This window comes from Sprattus sprattus, assembly GCF_963457725.1.
Source record: "Sprattus sprattus genome assembly, chromosome: 2".
Lineage (NCBI taxonomy): Eukaryota > Metazoa > Chordata > Actinopteri > Clupeiformes > Clupeidae > Sprattus > Sprattus sprattus.
Genome location: NC_137921.1, coordinates 32,927,911 through 32,944,189, shown reverse-complemented (window position 1 = coordinate 32,944,189; position 16,279 = coordinate 32,927,911). Strand labels below are relative to the sequence as shown.

At 42.0% G+C, this 16,279-nt stretch overlaps 1 protein-coding gene across 1 annotated transcript in view; it reads right to left on the bottom strand.

Annotated features, from left to right (window-relative positions):
- Nucleotides 1–16,279, bottom strand: part of LOC308381983 (cilia- and flagella-associated protein 57-like) — a gene marked incomplete at both ends in the record, with an annotated part of 30,152 nt that overhangs the window by 5,685 nt on the left and 8,188 nt on the right. The window contains 7 exons of the mRNA XM_080859658.1: nt 4,033–4,206; nt 9,610–9,800; nt 10,176–10,269; nt 10,992–11,147; nt 11,986–12,147; nt 12,622–12,795; nt 13,849–14,061. Of these exons, the coding sequence (XP_080715784.1) occupies nt 4,033–4,206; nt 9,610–9,800; nt 10,176–10,269; nt 10,992–11,147; nt 11,986–12,147; nt 12,622–12,795; nt 13,849–14,061 (1,164 nt within the window). The remainder of the gene's footprint in view (nt 1–4,032; nt 4,207–9,609; nt 9,801–10,175; nt 10,270–10,991; nt 11,148–11,985; nt 12,148–12,621; nt 12,796–13,848; nt 14,062–16,279) is intronic.

Genomic DNA, 16,279 nt, shown 5'->3' with positions numbered 1-16,279 from the left:
AAGTAAGACACAATAAAATAATGGTATGTTTTTATTATGTGTCAAGGTCAACTGTTTACACAAATTTGATGAAACTTGGTCTCATTTTTTTAAACTCTACACACAACTCACAGACTGCTGAAACAAAATGCACAAAAGAATACCTCATATCTCCCACAACATTAAACAATGCATTCAAAATGTAATATTCCCTTTTCAAAATCATTTTTGTGTTAAATGGAAAACACAGCTATTCATATGGATAGACTTTTTCGATCATAATCACTAGTGTGATGAATCTAAAACCCTTCCATCATTGGCAAGACAGCGGAGCGTATCACCGGCAGCCATCTCCCCTCCGTGCAAGGCATCTATAACACTAGATGCCTGAGGAGAGCACAGAAGATTTTAAAGGACCACAGCCACCCAAGCTATGGAATATTCTCATTGCTGCCGTCTGGTAGACGCTACCGGAGCATCCGAACACGGACTACCAGACTTACAAACAGCTTTTCCCCCCAGGCTGTAAAACTTAATTTTAATATCCCTCACTTCTTCACACTTTAAACTGCTGCTAGCCCTTCTTCTACTTTTAATTGTTGTATGTTAATGTTATGCTAATTGTATGCTAATGTCATGTTATGTTATATGTTTTATTGTTATAGTGTTATAGTGTTACAGAGTTATATGTTGTTCTTTAAATTGTTGTATGTTATATGTTTTATTGTTATAGTGTTATAGACTTATATGTTATTTTTTTGGTAAAGGTTACTTGTTATCTGTATGACGCCTACTGCGTAGATGATGATGCTGGCCAAGTCTTAAGAATTTTGCTGTGCTGAAGCAATTTGCAACAATAAACACTTTGACTTTGACTTTGTTAGGCTTATGCCTTTTGAAGTTATGGTTACAGTGCACTTTATAGAGCAATCTGAGAAAACGGCTTACATTATACTGAATATAAAACACAAGTACGATACTGTAACATATATCAGTACATTTTCTTCAGTCCTCTGAAACAATGTGGACTGAAGCATTGCACATAGATAGTGCTCCTTCTGCATTTTCCGTGCTAGAAAATACAAAATAGTTCACTATCACAAACTGAAATATATTTAGTCAACACATAAATGCAAGGCCATAACAAAAAAGTGATTAAAAAAAGAGAAACACTATTTCATAAGGAAGAATTATAAAATACAATTGACCCTTTGTACTTGACACATTAAATGACTGTATGACTGTACCTAGACACCTATTTGGGTCTTCTCACAGCAACACAATAACATCACTACCAATAACTTCCTTTGGAACTGGTAGGCTATATGTCTTGCATTTTGAAGAGCAGTGCTTTAAAAAGGCACACAAGTGTTCAGCCTCCGATTGTTGTGTGTAATGTTTTGAAAGGTTTGTAAGTGTTTCATGAAACTGGAGTCAAAGGCTGAGAATGACCTCTTACTGTTTCAGATTTGGTGTGAGCTTTTGCTCTTAGAGGCCCAGGTTTCAAAAATCGTGTGACATAAAAATTTGCGTTTTTTACAAAACGTTCACCACCGGCAGCTTATGTGTCTTCCTGTAACTGTTACAGTAAAAATAACCTGGCTGGTTTACTTGACAGTGCTTGTCCAACAAATATTTGCCTGGTGAAAACGCACGCCAGCCTGTGCATTCCGAGTCAACATCATCCTTTTCTATTACTGGGGGATTTATTCCACATTACTGACTGTGGCTGACGGTGTGCTGAGCAGAAATGTGGACAGATGGAGCCGCACGCTCACAGCGAGTGGTCCGTATGGCGCTGTGATTGGTCATAATTATAACCTACCTATGTGGCGGAGGGAAAAGAGGAAAGGAGGAGGAGGAAGAGGGGATGGAGGAGGGGGTGTGGGGAGGAGTTGGGGGGCCAGTAAGGGACCAGTGTTGGCTGAGCTGGAGTCAGCTGTGTAAATTGGTGTTGGTGTAAATGGTCCGTGCCTAAACGCTGTTTCACTCCATGCATGTACTGCTGGCAGTGAGCTGCACAGACAATGTCACCTGTGACAGAATGCTGACTCATTGAGCCGAGGACTATAAAACTGTAGTACGTATCTAGACCGAACCCAGTTTTGAACGTCATAATATAATAACCTTATGAGGTCTCATATTTCCATGGTGTAAACCTATGTCTCAAAAACAATAGCTGGTGTAAACCCTGATGACTCAAAACTGTAGCGCTCAAGTTTCGGGTACTTTCCAATACCTACACTGCATGAAATGTGGGATTTACGACAGTATTCGACCCTGTGTATTGCCGTAGAAGCCCACATTGGTGTGAAAGTCCCCCCACCCCTTCCCTTGACCAGGCCTAGGTTTTGTTATGTTAATTGAATTGACCTGGATTGAAAACAACCCCCCATTTTTCAGTCAGCATTGGGTATACCCACTTCTCAAAACAGGGTGTTTATCCTGTGCTGTATGAATAAATAAAAAGTATACCCACTTCTCCAGGGACCACTACCACTGTGAATGTCGATATTCGGTATGGTGTTATTAAAACTTACTATGTGTAAAAAAGACTAGAAATTGAACGCTTATTATTCAAGTCTAAAGTTTCTAATGTTGCCTCGGGCGCCTTTACGTGAACATAATTAAAACGTCACATAAGTCCACTAAACAATTCCCAATTTGCACGCTCCAGTAACAGAAGAGAAATACGCCAGAGGAGGGAGGAATGATAAACCAGGTACTTGGTCGCACCGACGAGCTTGAACCTTACCAGCAACGTGGCTAAGCGGTTAGACACAGGTATACAATACCATTAACCTGAAGAGGGCAGGTTCGAAGCTCGCAAAGCTCGTGCAAGATTTCAAAATCTACCTGAAAAGACACAGGATAGATATTCACGAGTGGCAAACATGTCCCAAGTTGCGAAATGACTATCTCAATATCAGAGTAAGCCCGACTCTGTATAATTACATGCCAAAAGTGAATCTCAAGAACATTACAGAGAGGAAGCTCGGGAATATAAGTTGAACAGCCTCCAAAGTACATTGCAACCCTCAAACTCTGAAAATGAAAGGCAAAGCAAAGCAAGAATTGTGACATCCACCGAATCAAAACCCTAAAGGCAGAACTCTGAAAACGGAAGGTGAATCAAGAAATGTGATAACCCCAGACCAAAACCAGAGAACAGAACAGAAGACAGAATCTTGATTAAATAATTTTTAATTTCGTTTTTATGGGGCAATAGCTGTAAATGGGAGGGGATACGTTTTGTCAGTTGAAAGCTGACCTTTAGACAGAATCTCATTCCGTCTCATCACAAGACGTTTTAATTCAATTCCTTGTCGTTTTCAACCAATGGCTGCAGCAGGGTGTGTGTGGCTAGACTGCTGACAGTCAATATGCTAATAAGAGCATTTCGCACCTCTGTCAGCGGGAGGTGAGAATGCTAAACACATCGGCCCCCTCCCCTCGCAGGTTCCTTCCCGGGAAATTCCGTCAGTATGCGGCAGACAGATATTTCGGCGGAATGTCCGCGATCAGCCAGGAATGGTGATCATTCGCGGGTGTATCACAGCGTATACGGGCCCGATAATCTTGCTTTTCGTGCAGTGCTAGTGGTACATATAGCGGTATGAGCTGCCACAGACTAACCCAGGGCAAGTACAACCTCAAAGCCACTAAAGCCTGGGAAACAGTAACACTAATCTGAACACTAAACAGTAAACGCCTCCGTGCCATTGCCATACCAGGGTCCGTAGGCATATTACTGCATTTTGTAGGTTTGCCTGAAGCCGCACGGTGACTACTGTTTGCCGTAAGTAAGTAGCTTATTTGCCGTCTTGTTTTGTCTTGTGTTGCACTTGCTTTATGTTTGACTGTGTTAGGTAAGTTGTTGACTCACTAGTTTGTCATAGTGTCTAAGGAAGCAAATTTAAGAGGTTTCGCTAGGTTTAGCCGCTAGCATCTCGTTAGCGATTAGCAATTCCTACATAATGCCACTTTAATACATAAGTTGTGATCTTCATTGGTGCTTATAGGGCTTAATTGTCTTCTGTTCTATCCTCGTACCTTTTTCTTCATGATGCCCGTGTCTCCCTTCATCTTGAGGTTGGTCTCCCTCTCCTCGGCGAGCAAGCGCTCGTGGCGAAGGCGCATGTCCTGGATCTCGCGGTCGCCGTCCTCCTCCATCTGCTTCTTCAACTCCTCAAACTCCCTCTGCTGCGTGCGGGACTCGTCCTGGCACTGCATGGGGTAGGTGGAGGACAGGAGAGAGGGACAGAGAAAGGTGTCAGAGGAAAAGGGAGACTGTGTGTGCATGTGTGTGTGTGTGTGTGTGTGTGTGTGTGTGTGCGTGTGTGTGTGCGTGTGTGAGTGTGTGTGTGTGTGTGTGTGTGAAACCTGAGATAATCATGTCTATAAAAACACTTTCAAACATAAACCCTGGGGTGCGAGTAATCAAGGGAGTATGAAAATATTGAGACGATAAGAGAGTGAATAAGGGTGAGAGTGTGAGATTTGTTTTTGTTATACACAAGAAATTATTTTAAATTCCTTGCGTTATCGGTTAGGGACTTCCCACAGCGGCCAATCCTCTCACTGTCACATGCAAGTACATATGGCCTGCAACTTAACCATTGTAACAACTGCCCAACCATAGACGCACATCTACAGTACATCAACCTCGCACAACTGGCTGGAGACTGCTGCAACACGCATCACGTGTTATACCCCAGATCCGTGAAGGCAGTCCTTCACAGTAGAACAGGCGCCGTCTGTGGCCCAGAAGTGCTAAACACAACAACATGGCTGCCCAACCGTAAAACCCGAGCAGCAGGATACAACATCAACAAAGCTGCCTTCGAGAGCATTTCACTGGTGTTTTCAAGCAGCCACCTTCCTTCAACAGTGTGTAGTGAGATGAATTCACCTGCACTCTCACGTCACTGCACTCATTTAGCACACCTGTTCAATAAGTGGCCATTGCTTGGGTGTGGCTATAAAAGCCTAGAAGTTTGCACTAATTGTAGATGGCGAATTGCTACATCCTGTGCAGAGTGGTGTCCTATTTCTCCCGTGGTAGGTTTTCATTGCCACTAAGCATTTAATTTTAATCACACTGTGGACTAACTCCGTCCTTCATTGTAGCCTGGTGTTGTGATCCTCTCCTCCTTCGCTGACCTCGAGAACGGTGGCCCACTAGTTCCAGGTATGCTCTGTTCTTTAATGTGTTAGCAGACCTGGTCTTTGTATTTTTATAATTACAGTGCATGAAATGCCCTGTATTGTTATTCCTAGGCTTCTTCTTCTTCTTCTTCTTCTTCTTCTTCTTCTTCTTCTTCTTCTTATTCTTGTTACCTTTTTCTGCGATTAATTCAGCCCGAACCGCTTAACGTAGAAACTTAATTCAAACTTTGTCGCGTAGGTCTTGTAAACGACACTTATGCTATGTATTTTTCACTTTTCTAAACTTTATAAGATATTAAAGAAAAACGAATATAAATTTCTCCCATTGACTTACATTGGGCCATTATGACATCATAATAGGGTCTTTAAACTGGCTTGCACCTGTGCTTTACTGACACCTGTGCCAAATCCAAAGAACCTCATCTCTCTCTGTCCCTCTCAATTTAACTGTAACTAGGAACATTAAGACACCATCCATTCTCTATTTTTTTTCTCTCCATCTTTCTCTCTCAGTCAATTTTCTCTCACACTCAATCTCTCTTCTTCACTCCATTTTTATCTAATTTTTTCAATATTTTCACTCTCTCTTTATCTCTTCATCCAGAGCCACTCTTGTTCACTCTTCTTTCCTTCTTCCACTCTTCTTTCCTTTCTTATTTTCTTCTTCCATTTTTCTTTCCGTCTTCCACTCTTCTTGTAGCCTGACGATGTCATACTCATAATTCTAGTCAGAATATGAGTCTGAGACCGGACCACTGGGCTGTGATTATGGGGCGTGTTTCAACGAACCAGGAAAGAAAATTCCTCTTCGCTGAATTGGATACCTAGAACCAATCAGAGCAACGTAGTATTATTACCATCTGATAGATTAAACTTTTACCTGATCCCGTAGGAAGGACGGCAAAAACATCTTTTCAATCGACAAATGCCTTGATCGCGTTTCTCTGTTCCTCTTTCAAAATGAATGCGCTGTCAATATCTGTTGAGACGTTACTTAATTAGCACTCAAGGCTAGAAGCTACCATTAGTTCTAATGTTCTTTTTGTCTACGCTGTTAGCATAACCTTTCAATAATGGTCTAGAGTGCATAAGTTAAGACCTACAATCCTAGGCAACATTGGTGTTGCGTATACACAACTAACCGAGTCAATGTAGACATAAAAAAAGTCGTGTAGATACCTTAAATCATATCAAATATGTCCCACTAAGCTCCCGAGACGGCGCCATCTTTGTTCGATGTATACCGGTATTCTATCTATGTCTGTCCATCAACGTATAAAGCCCGCCCTTACAATTTGAATGGTCAGATCCCTTTTCGGGGCCGTTTAAACCCTCCCAACTAGCTCGACTCCAGACTGAATCTCCCGGACCAAAAATTTTGTGGGCGGAGTTCAGGCTGGTATCCAGGCTACTCTTCTTGCCTTTCTTTTTTCCTTCATCCACTCTTCTTTCCTTCTTCCACTTTTCTTTCCTTTCTTCACTCTTCTTTCCTTCTTACACTCTTCTTTCCTTTCTTCTTTCCTTCTTTCACTCTTCTTTCTTTTCTTATTTCCTTCTTCCACTCTTCTTTCCTTCCTTCACTCTTCTTTCCTTTCTTCTTTCATTATTTCACTCTTCTTTCTTTTCTTCTTCCACTCTTCTTTCCTTTCTTCACTCTTCTTTCTTTTCTTCTTTCCTTCTTTCACTCTTCTTTCCTTTCTTCTTTCCTTCTTCCACTCTTCTCTCCTTTCTTCACTCTTCTTTCCTTTTGTCTTTCCTTCTTCCACTCTTCTTTCCTTTCTTCTTTCCTTCTTTCACTCTTCTTTCTTTTCTTCTTCCTTTCTTAACCTTTGCATTTCATGCACTGGTATTTCCTTCAGGAAATGCATTTTCTAGTTATATTTATAGTCAGTGTCGTCTGTTTAGTGAGGACGCACGTTCCCGCGGCAGCCAGTGTCTTCAAGTAACGTGGGTATTATTTATATCTCCCTATTGGCTTAATTTTACCTCCGTTGGTTTTTAATTACGATATGTGTTTTGCAGACGCAACCCAGCCTGGTGGAGGGCTGGAGCCACGAGCTGCTGTCTTGTCTTGTCTTTCTTTTGATTTGGGTTTCGCGAGTTTGTTTGGGGATTTGACGTCAGCCTTTCCCTACTCTGCCGTGTAACCTAAACGGTGTGTCATTTGTTCACGTACTTGCTTTTGTCTCGTCTCACCTAGTTTAATTGCTTTGTTTTGGCGTGCTTCACTTGTTATTCTGTTTTCGTTTTGTTATTTTAGTCCGTGTTTTATGTCCGTGCATGGGCATAGTTTATTCTTGTGTTTTGTTTTGTATTGTCTGCATGTGTATTGTTTATGGGTAGTTCAGGTATCCTGTGAGAGGGGAGACTATCCTGCCCTTTATTTTCTGTGTTTATGTGTTGTCTTAACTGGGATCGACTGGTGCTTAATAGTTTCTTTTATCCGCTTTTGTGTGTCTGAGCAGGCATTGTGCTACCCTGGAGGGGGGGCTAGTCACCTGGTGGTGGAGTCCCGTTATTGCATGCTCACGTGTGATCATTGGTTGCTGTGTGGTTACTGTGTCACTTTGGTCACTTTCCGTGTGCTGTGCTGTGCCGTGTTTGCCTTCACCAGGGTGGTGTGAATCCTGAGCACACTTCCCAGTTAGCCCGCCGCCCCTCTAAGGTGAGTCTCTGCCTGTTATAGTTTCCTTACCTAGTGTGTTTGCCAGCCCTAGTCATGACTGTTTGAGCCTTTTTATTGCTGATTAAATACTTTTCTACCCTGACTAACCTCTCAGTTTGTCTAGGTCCATCTCCCCACATCTACATCGTAATTGCTATTCTTTTTAATAAACATATTCTGGAACTCACGACTCTTGTGTGCTGTGTGTATCGAACCTGTTCTCGAGGGCTGAGGTGTCTAAGAACATTTAGATTAGATATTCTCTGGGTGTAATTCCCAGGGTGGCGTAGTTGGCTACTTACACAGGGCTGTGGGGTTCCCCCCTTATGCTCCTGTTACAAGTGTTTTGTCCACAACACCTCCAGAAGGCTGCTCCAGAACAGTGGTGTCTGGCCCTCCATACTCATGATGGGTCAGAATACATGCCACTCTCAGAGACAACAACAGATACACAAATACATGTCAAGATAAATCTCTACAAGATTCAGGACAGAGAGCATCTGTAGATGAGAGAGAGTGCGAGAGAGAGAGAGAGAGAGAGAGAGTGAAAGAGAGGGAACAATCCACTAAGAACTAAACACCTCTCCTCTCATTCTTCCCCCAAACCCTGCTACCCACGCTGCCCCTCTTCCTCCTGTCAGTGCTATGGCAGCAGGAGGAGCCTAGCCATCACCAGTAGGCTATGACCTCATAACATTCCTTTTGGAGGGAAGTAATAAAGTGATTATGCGGCGACTCTCCCGCTGCTCTCTGCCAGCCACAGATTGATGGCGCTTGAAGTGGCGTCTCTTGTATGATTCGGCGGATGGCCCCGCCGGAACGTAACGCTCACATCCGTTCATTTGTCTTCTCATTTCCAATCAGTGTCACAGTGGGAGGAGTGTGTTGTGTCAAAGGACAAATAAACACACCTGTCGTTTAGGCTAGCCACCCAGCACAAGGTGTTTTTTTCGGGTCAGACCACCCCATGAAAATGAAAGAAAAGCCTTCACAGAATGACATTGTCGACTATGCTTTTGAATGCCTAATGCTAAATGTGGTCAGCTCGCTAGTGTTAAACCAAATCTCCTTACTGCTGCTTTAACACAGACAAGCAGCCAGGTATGAATACATAATCAAAGAAATGTAGGCTGCTTGGCACAAACACTTTCTCAAACACCATATCTAAAACACCCTGAGATATCCAATCTCAAATCAGATTCTGTTATCTATTCAGAGGAATTTCTGCAGACGTCTGTATTACAAATCATGACTGAATAGCGGAACAAAGACTGTGGGTTGTTTTATCACAACATAATAATGTTGACAGCCCTAATAGGGAATCCATAAACTGCCATCATCATCATTCAGGTGTGAATAATACACAGGATATCCATAAAATTAATATATAGACAGTTAAGCATATAGCTAATTTGTCAAACAGTTTAATGCCACTTTAAAACTACTCGTTGAAACGTTGGCATATCACCTGAAGGGCCTAGCATGCGCCACTGAGAATGCAATTTTGAACCAATGTGACAAAGATTTAAGTCTAGAGAGCAAGAAATCCACACAGTTATAACACGAAAGACATCAGGTTTGGAAAATGATTGTCCTGGCTTGTTTTTGCTACACCCAGGCAGCCAGCCAGCAGATTTCGCTCTACCTTCTGTACCATTATTGCTTAAAGATATCCATCCTGACAGTGGCCAAAAAGGAACATTTACAGGAAAGGAAATTGCACTACTTAATTTTTTCTACACTGCTACTTACCCCACCCACCCACCCACCCCACACCCAATCTTAGACGCCCCCACCTGATCAAGCAGCAGCTGCTTCTCCTGCATCTTTCTCTCATAGTGGAGCGTGAGGTTCTGCAGGGCCACGGTCTTCACATCCTCGTTGGTCTGCAGCTGGAGCTCATAGTTGACCTGCATGCGCTGGGACTTGTCCTGCAGCTCCTGGTACTTCCCGTACTCCAGGAGGAGCTTCTGGCTGTTGGCAGACTCTGAAGAGAGTCCAGAGGGTTTGGGGATCAGGTGGGAGTAAGGAGAAGAAGTGCCAGTCTGTGTATTCAGGCTCAGACAGCCTAGACCGTGAACAGGAGCTCAGGCCCAGTGGTGAAATATTTCAGGTGTCATCACACTGAATGCACTGACCATCATATTTGTCTAATATAGCCGCGGACTCATTACTGTACTTTTGATGAGTTAATCAGATATCAGAAATGAGGGCTGTGTGTGTGTGTGTGTGTGTGTGTGTGTGTGTGTGTGTGTGTGTGTGTGTGTGTGTGTGTGTGTGTGTGTGTGTGTGTGTGTGTGTGTGCCTGTGTGAAAGACAAGAGAAAGAAAGGACGAAAGAGAAGAGAAGAGAGAAAGCTCACCTAAGTTGCGCACCTCTTGACTGTGCTCATTTAGAAGCGCAGTCATTATCTCGTGATGTTTGGTTTCCACCGACTCCTTCTCTGTTTTCAGGATCTACACAACAAGAGAGGAAGTAGAGGTCGACCGATATATCGGTCGGCCGATGTATCGGGCCGATATTTGTCATTTTTTAATCTATCAGCATCGGCCAGAATTCTCCCTTCCCCCCTCCCCCCTCCCACGGCCCAGACAGCAACCCTAAAATAAAGACAAATCATAGTCTGTACACATACATATATGTATATACATTGAAGAAAAGAATAACTAAAATAATAATAACATAAATAATACATTTCAAAAAACGGGGGGGTTCTCTGGATTCCTAGATTATGGATGTTTGTAAGTATTAGGCTGTGTGTCTGTGTCTGTGTGTGTGTGTACGGGGGCACGGACTTCAGACTTAAGATACTAGTAGGGGAGTAAAATTGTGTGCATCTACTTATTAGTGTGACGCTTTAGCATGCAAATTAATGGGAAAACTTTTAGATATCGGCCCTAAAAATCGGCCCAAAAAAATCAGCAGCACATATCGGCTATCGGTTAACCCTGACCTCTAAGTATCGGCATCGGTTATAGAAAAACCCATATCGGTCGACCTCTAAGAGGACGGACCCATTTATTGACCGCAAAAAAATAACAAGTATTTTTCTAAAAGGTTTGGCTTACTTTTATTTCATACCACCACAATTCCATTCCACGTATGCCATTATAATAGTATTAGCATGACTGACAGTTTTGCCTTACCACTCAAACAATACAAGACTATACAAGCTCACCTGGATATTAGTTTTCAGAGACTCCTTCTGGTGGCCAAACTTCTCAGTCAGCTCTTTTATCATCTCATTGTAGTTCATGTCTTTGAGACGCAGCTTGTACTCATTCTCCATCTTAAGTTCCTCCACACGAGTCCTAAGGTCCAGCACGATCTGGTTCTGCAGGGATAATAAATGATAACGAGCACGATGATGAATGACGGCGGTGATTCTTGTTGATGAATTCACATTTAGAGTGTAATTTTCTAGATTTTTCGCCTCAACCACTTACCACCAGCTAGAACATATTTCCAGTAAACAAGACTCTAATTTCAATTCCACATCTATACTTATGAAGCACATGTGTCAAACTCAAGGCCCGCGGGCCGGATCCGGCCCTCCAAGCAATTTCATCTGGTCCGCTGGCTCCTCAGAATGTTGAAAAAAGTTCCATTGATTTGAATGAGCAACGGTGTAATTTTATTTGGCCCGCCAGATAATATGCCTGAGCAAAAACAGTGGAAAGATCTGAAGAGGTATCCAAATTTGTCAATTAAATGGGGCTGCCTTGGGACATACTTGTTGGACTGACCACAAATGGAGCGCCGCGATATGCAGAAAAGAGAGGCATAAGAAACGATTAAACCTGCTTGTCCCAGATTCAATAGGCCTATGGTAAACTTAAGTTCATGTATACATATGAAAAAAAAGGCTTTTATTTTAACAATACATTTTGAATATGTCCGGCCCTCGACTTGGACGGAGTTTTTAAATTTGGCCCTCTGTGTATTTGAGTTTGAAACCCCTGTTATAGTCTCCAACACAGACACTGTGGAAAGTTATGAAAGTCAGACTCATAACACATTGTACTGAAAAACGGTTATGAGGGCAGAGTATGTTAGACAGTCACGGCACTGTGGGGGATATCCCTGAGGAGACCCAGTAAGAGCGCAGATGAAATAACACCACACTCCTCTTGACTTCAATTCTTGTCTTTGACTAACGATACCACTCTTACCTTCTCCTCCAGCTCCGACTTGGTGATGAGAATCTCCTCGGCGTAGCAGATCTCCTTATCCCTCTTCAGGCCTCGGCCCTCCTTATCGATCAGCTTCCAGATGATCAGACTGCCATCCTCTGACACTGTCAGCAGGTACTGGTCATCAAACGTTATGACCATCTGAGCAGACCCCAATGAGCAGAAAAAGGGTTTAGTAGGCATATACTTCTAAAATAACAATCTGTGCGACGCCATAACAAGCAGCTTGTGACAGCTTGTGGTAAAGCTTCCCTTGAGGCAACTACTTTTATTGCTATGTTTAGTGCAAGCAATGCAATGTTCTTTAGCAGAAGATTATTTCCAGCTTTACTTATTTTACTTGGATTACATATCTTTTTTTTCTCTTTTCAGTAATAAGGACACATATTTGGGACTGATATAGTTTATCTTAAACATGTGATAAAATAGTCAGATATTTAAGTAAAAAAAGTCTAAAAATCATGTATAAGTATCTTTACATTTTTTAACAAAACAGGTGGCAATTACGAGCACAATTCCATGCCTGAATGGATATATCCATCAGGACAGAACTGTGTAATCCAATTAGACATATTATGTTTCTAACATGCTAATGTTTTTTTATTGGTCACAAACCTTGGTGACAGCAGAAGAGTGGGCCTGGTACTCGATCCAGTCCCTCTGGAGTGCTAGAGGGTACCTGATGGCCCGGACTGTTCCTATGGACGTGCCGGTGAAGAGAGATCGACCGGAACGAGACATGACAATGCTGGTGTAAGTCACGTCCTCTGCGCTCACCTCCCGCAAGATCTGTCAGGGCGCACAGCAATGCCAGGATGTGATGTGCACGACCCTTGTTTACTAACCCCATCTGTCAACCACTGCATAGGTTTTTTTCAACACTTTATGCAGGTGGTATTTTGAAGGCAGCATTACAAAGACTTCCATAACACAACAGCAGCTCAAACTCCTGGAGGGCAATTGTCTCACAAAATATCCCTGGCAGTGCATCACTCTCATGAGTCATATTATGAGAAGAGCCTCTCGAGACTATATAAGTCACGTAACATATAACATATATTCTAACTCAAGCCTTTGTCCAACTGTTTCACAGATTTCTGATATTTTGTATTCCATGAATGCCAATACAGAGACAATTCGGAGGGTTCCGTCAAGCCCGGTCAGCCAAACATGTCCTTGGAGACCGCAGGTGGTATTGCTTTTCAAGAACTGTCAGATTGACAAGACCCAGTACTGATAGTTGCATGAACATTTTATGGGCTGTCTGACTCGACTGAGGGTGATGGATGTATGTGCCTGAGCACACACTGATTCATGAGGTAACTTGCCCCATATTTAGAAATAAAAATGTATTTTCTTTACCTTTCTGGCGCACAAATATTATATACTATTATATAATATAATATGTGTATATACTGTATATACAGTATATATACTGTATATACTATCTCACCTGCCTGTCCTATATATATATATACAGTACCAGTCAAAGGTTTGGACACACTTTCTCTTTTTTTTAGAAGTTTTTTCTTCACTTTTGACATTTTCTACATGGTAGATAACATTTTTTTTGTTTATAACATAATTCCATATATGTTCTTTCGTAGTTTAAACTTCTTCAGTATTAATCTGCAATGTAGAAAATAATAAAAGTAAAGAAAACACTTCTCAATAAAATGATAGGTGTGTCCAAACTTTTGACTGGTACTGTATATATACACATACACTGTATTTTTACTTTTTACCATGTCATGACTCCAGTCTCTTGTAATTATTTCCCATTTTGTGTAAAGCAAAGAATAAGGAGCAAGACAGAGCATATCTATGACAGGTGTCTCTCACCTGGCTGTCCTGGATCTCTTTGAGGGTAAAGTCAGTTCCCACGGCGAATATGGTCTTGCTGTCGGGCGAGAGGCTGACCCCCGTGTAGCTGCACGACTTAAGGACACTCTCGGCCTCGCGCTTTCCTGTCAGAGTGTTCCACTCGTAGACGGCACCATCCATGCCGCAGGACACCAGGCGGCTGTCATCCACACTCCAGGTGGTGGAGCGTACCTGCGGGCACGTACAGGGAAGGCATCAGAGATCATGAATCCTCTGGTTCATTTCAGTGTCCTTCATTCCTACAGAAAACTCATATGGGCTGGTGTTCTGGTTGCTATTTATTTCATCACTACCAATACAGGCATAGACACCATGATCTTGGTATATCTCGTATGTTTACATATAATAATATTCTTTACCTTAACATTCATAATCTAGAATAGTCTTCATCAAACATAACAAACTGTATCTGTAGTTCTTTCTTATTGTAAGGGCAGACAGAAAAGAGGAAGAAGTCTCCTGAAGAATCAGTCTTTCGATGAACGAAGTGACTATTGGTACCGAATTCCGTGGCGATAAGATTAGCACTATTGCTACAGATCCGTGTCAATAGTGGCTTAATTGTCTGCACTGCCTAGTGTTCAAGTGTATTGATGATGCAGTATTAGCATCGCTGCCTTCTAAGCAGTCGACCCAGGTTCAATTTCTGTCATGCCCAATTGGTATGGAATTCCATAGCAGATGTCTGTGATGAAGCTCTTCATCATCCATCTCTTGTTTTCATTTGTTATGTGTGTTAGTGTTTTTTTTCAGTTAACATGTTTTTTTTGTTAGTTTCTTTTGTATTTATTTTGTATTGGTTTTAATTGGGATTACAATATTTCATACATTGCTATTAAGCATATGGTATGCCATTACATATACCAAACATGCCATAACCCACCCGACCCCCTTCTCACATGAGATATATTCACATAACAAATCATATCAACAAAGCACACTGATGTCAACAGGTCTCACATTCAAATTAGTTATTTTTCATTATAATGTCCTTCACTTTGGAGATGCAATTGATCCAGGTTCTAAGTGTTTGTGGGGATGCCATTTACTTTGGCAGAAGAAAGTTCAAGAAAAAGAATGTCCAAAAGGGTATTCAATCAATGTTAGAATAATACATTGTTCTTGTACAATAGCCTTCTTGGTGTAGTTTACATGTTTAAAGGAACATCATGTAGGCATTTCGTATTACCAGAACATTCACAAAGCCTCTTTGAAAAAACTCGTTTCACCATTCTGTGCTTGTAAGCGCATAAAAATGACAAAAGCTGTGTAGTTAAAACCAAGTGTGCATCCATTATGGGGTTATGCCAGCCTTAGCAGGAGGAATCAAGTTTACAGAACAAATCAATCAAGCAATTTAGTTATCTAATCCAAAAGCACATTATTCGCTGGGCTATGGAGGCCAAATCAATTGTATTGTCGATGGGTTTTCAATTCCCCAACAAGGCTGTCTAAAGCCAGCAAAGCCCAAAGCTTAAGACAAATCTTTTTCTTTGCAATCACTTCAGGCCCCTCACAGACAAACTTTTTAATTATCTTTTTTTTTCTGTTTCAAATCAGGAGATTTCATTTCTCATAAACAAATGCGCTGTTGATACACCTGTCAGATTTCATCTTCAGTTATTTTCATCTTCAATCAGTCAAAAGTTGTTTGAGGTGTGACAAATGTTGATTAAGTTCAATCAAGTGTGCACCTGATGGGATTAAAACCTCAAAGCAGCCAGTCAGCTAGCCAGCCCAATTTTAAACTAACTCAGAGTTTACACTGCCAATGGTGGGAGCATTTCTGGGTACTTTTTTTTTTACTTACATCACCACATCCCCACCTGGGTTCCCATCACTGTGTAACCGGCAGAACTACGGTCCTGTTTCCCAGCAGCAACCGTAGCCCTGGTCCTGCTCTGCCACGCCCCCAAGCAGCACTGTGGCTGTTAATTCATTAGCCAAAGTGCTGCTGGTATATAACCAGGCATCAGGTAGGCCAATACAGGTGCTTGTAATGCACAAGATTCTTCCGGGTAGCAGGCGTTTTCGCTGCCGAAGGTCTTGGTCGCAAGAGAACGAGCGTCCACACCCTGTTGTATCCTGTAGGAAGACAAGTCCAGGTATACTTTCCCTACGTAGCTCGTGTTAGCGGTTTGAAATGCTTGTGTGAACTTCGTATGGATGCGTCACTGATTTAAAGTGCTTTTACACCTTCTGTTTGTGGATGATCTGAATGTCTGTCGTAACGTGTATTTTAACTCATGTGCTCATGTAGGTTTCGGTTGTGAGGCGCCAGAGCCTATTGTCATGTTTGTTCTGTCTGTGCTGCGTGAAGGTAACGTGAGACAATGTTATGTCTTGATTTGTTATTAAATACATGTTGATATTTTATGATTAGATGCAT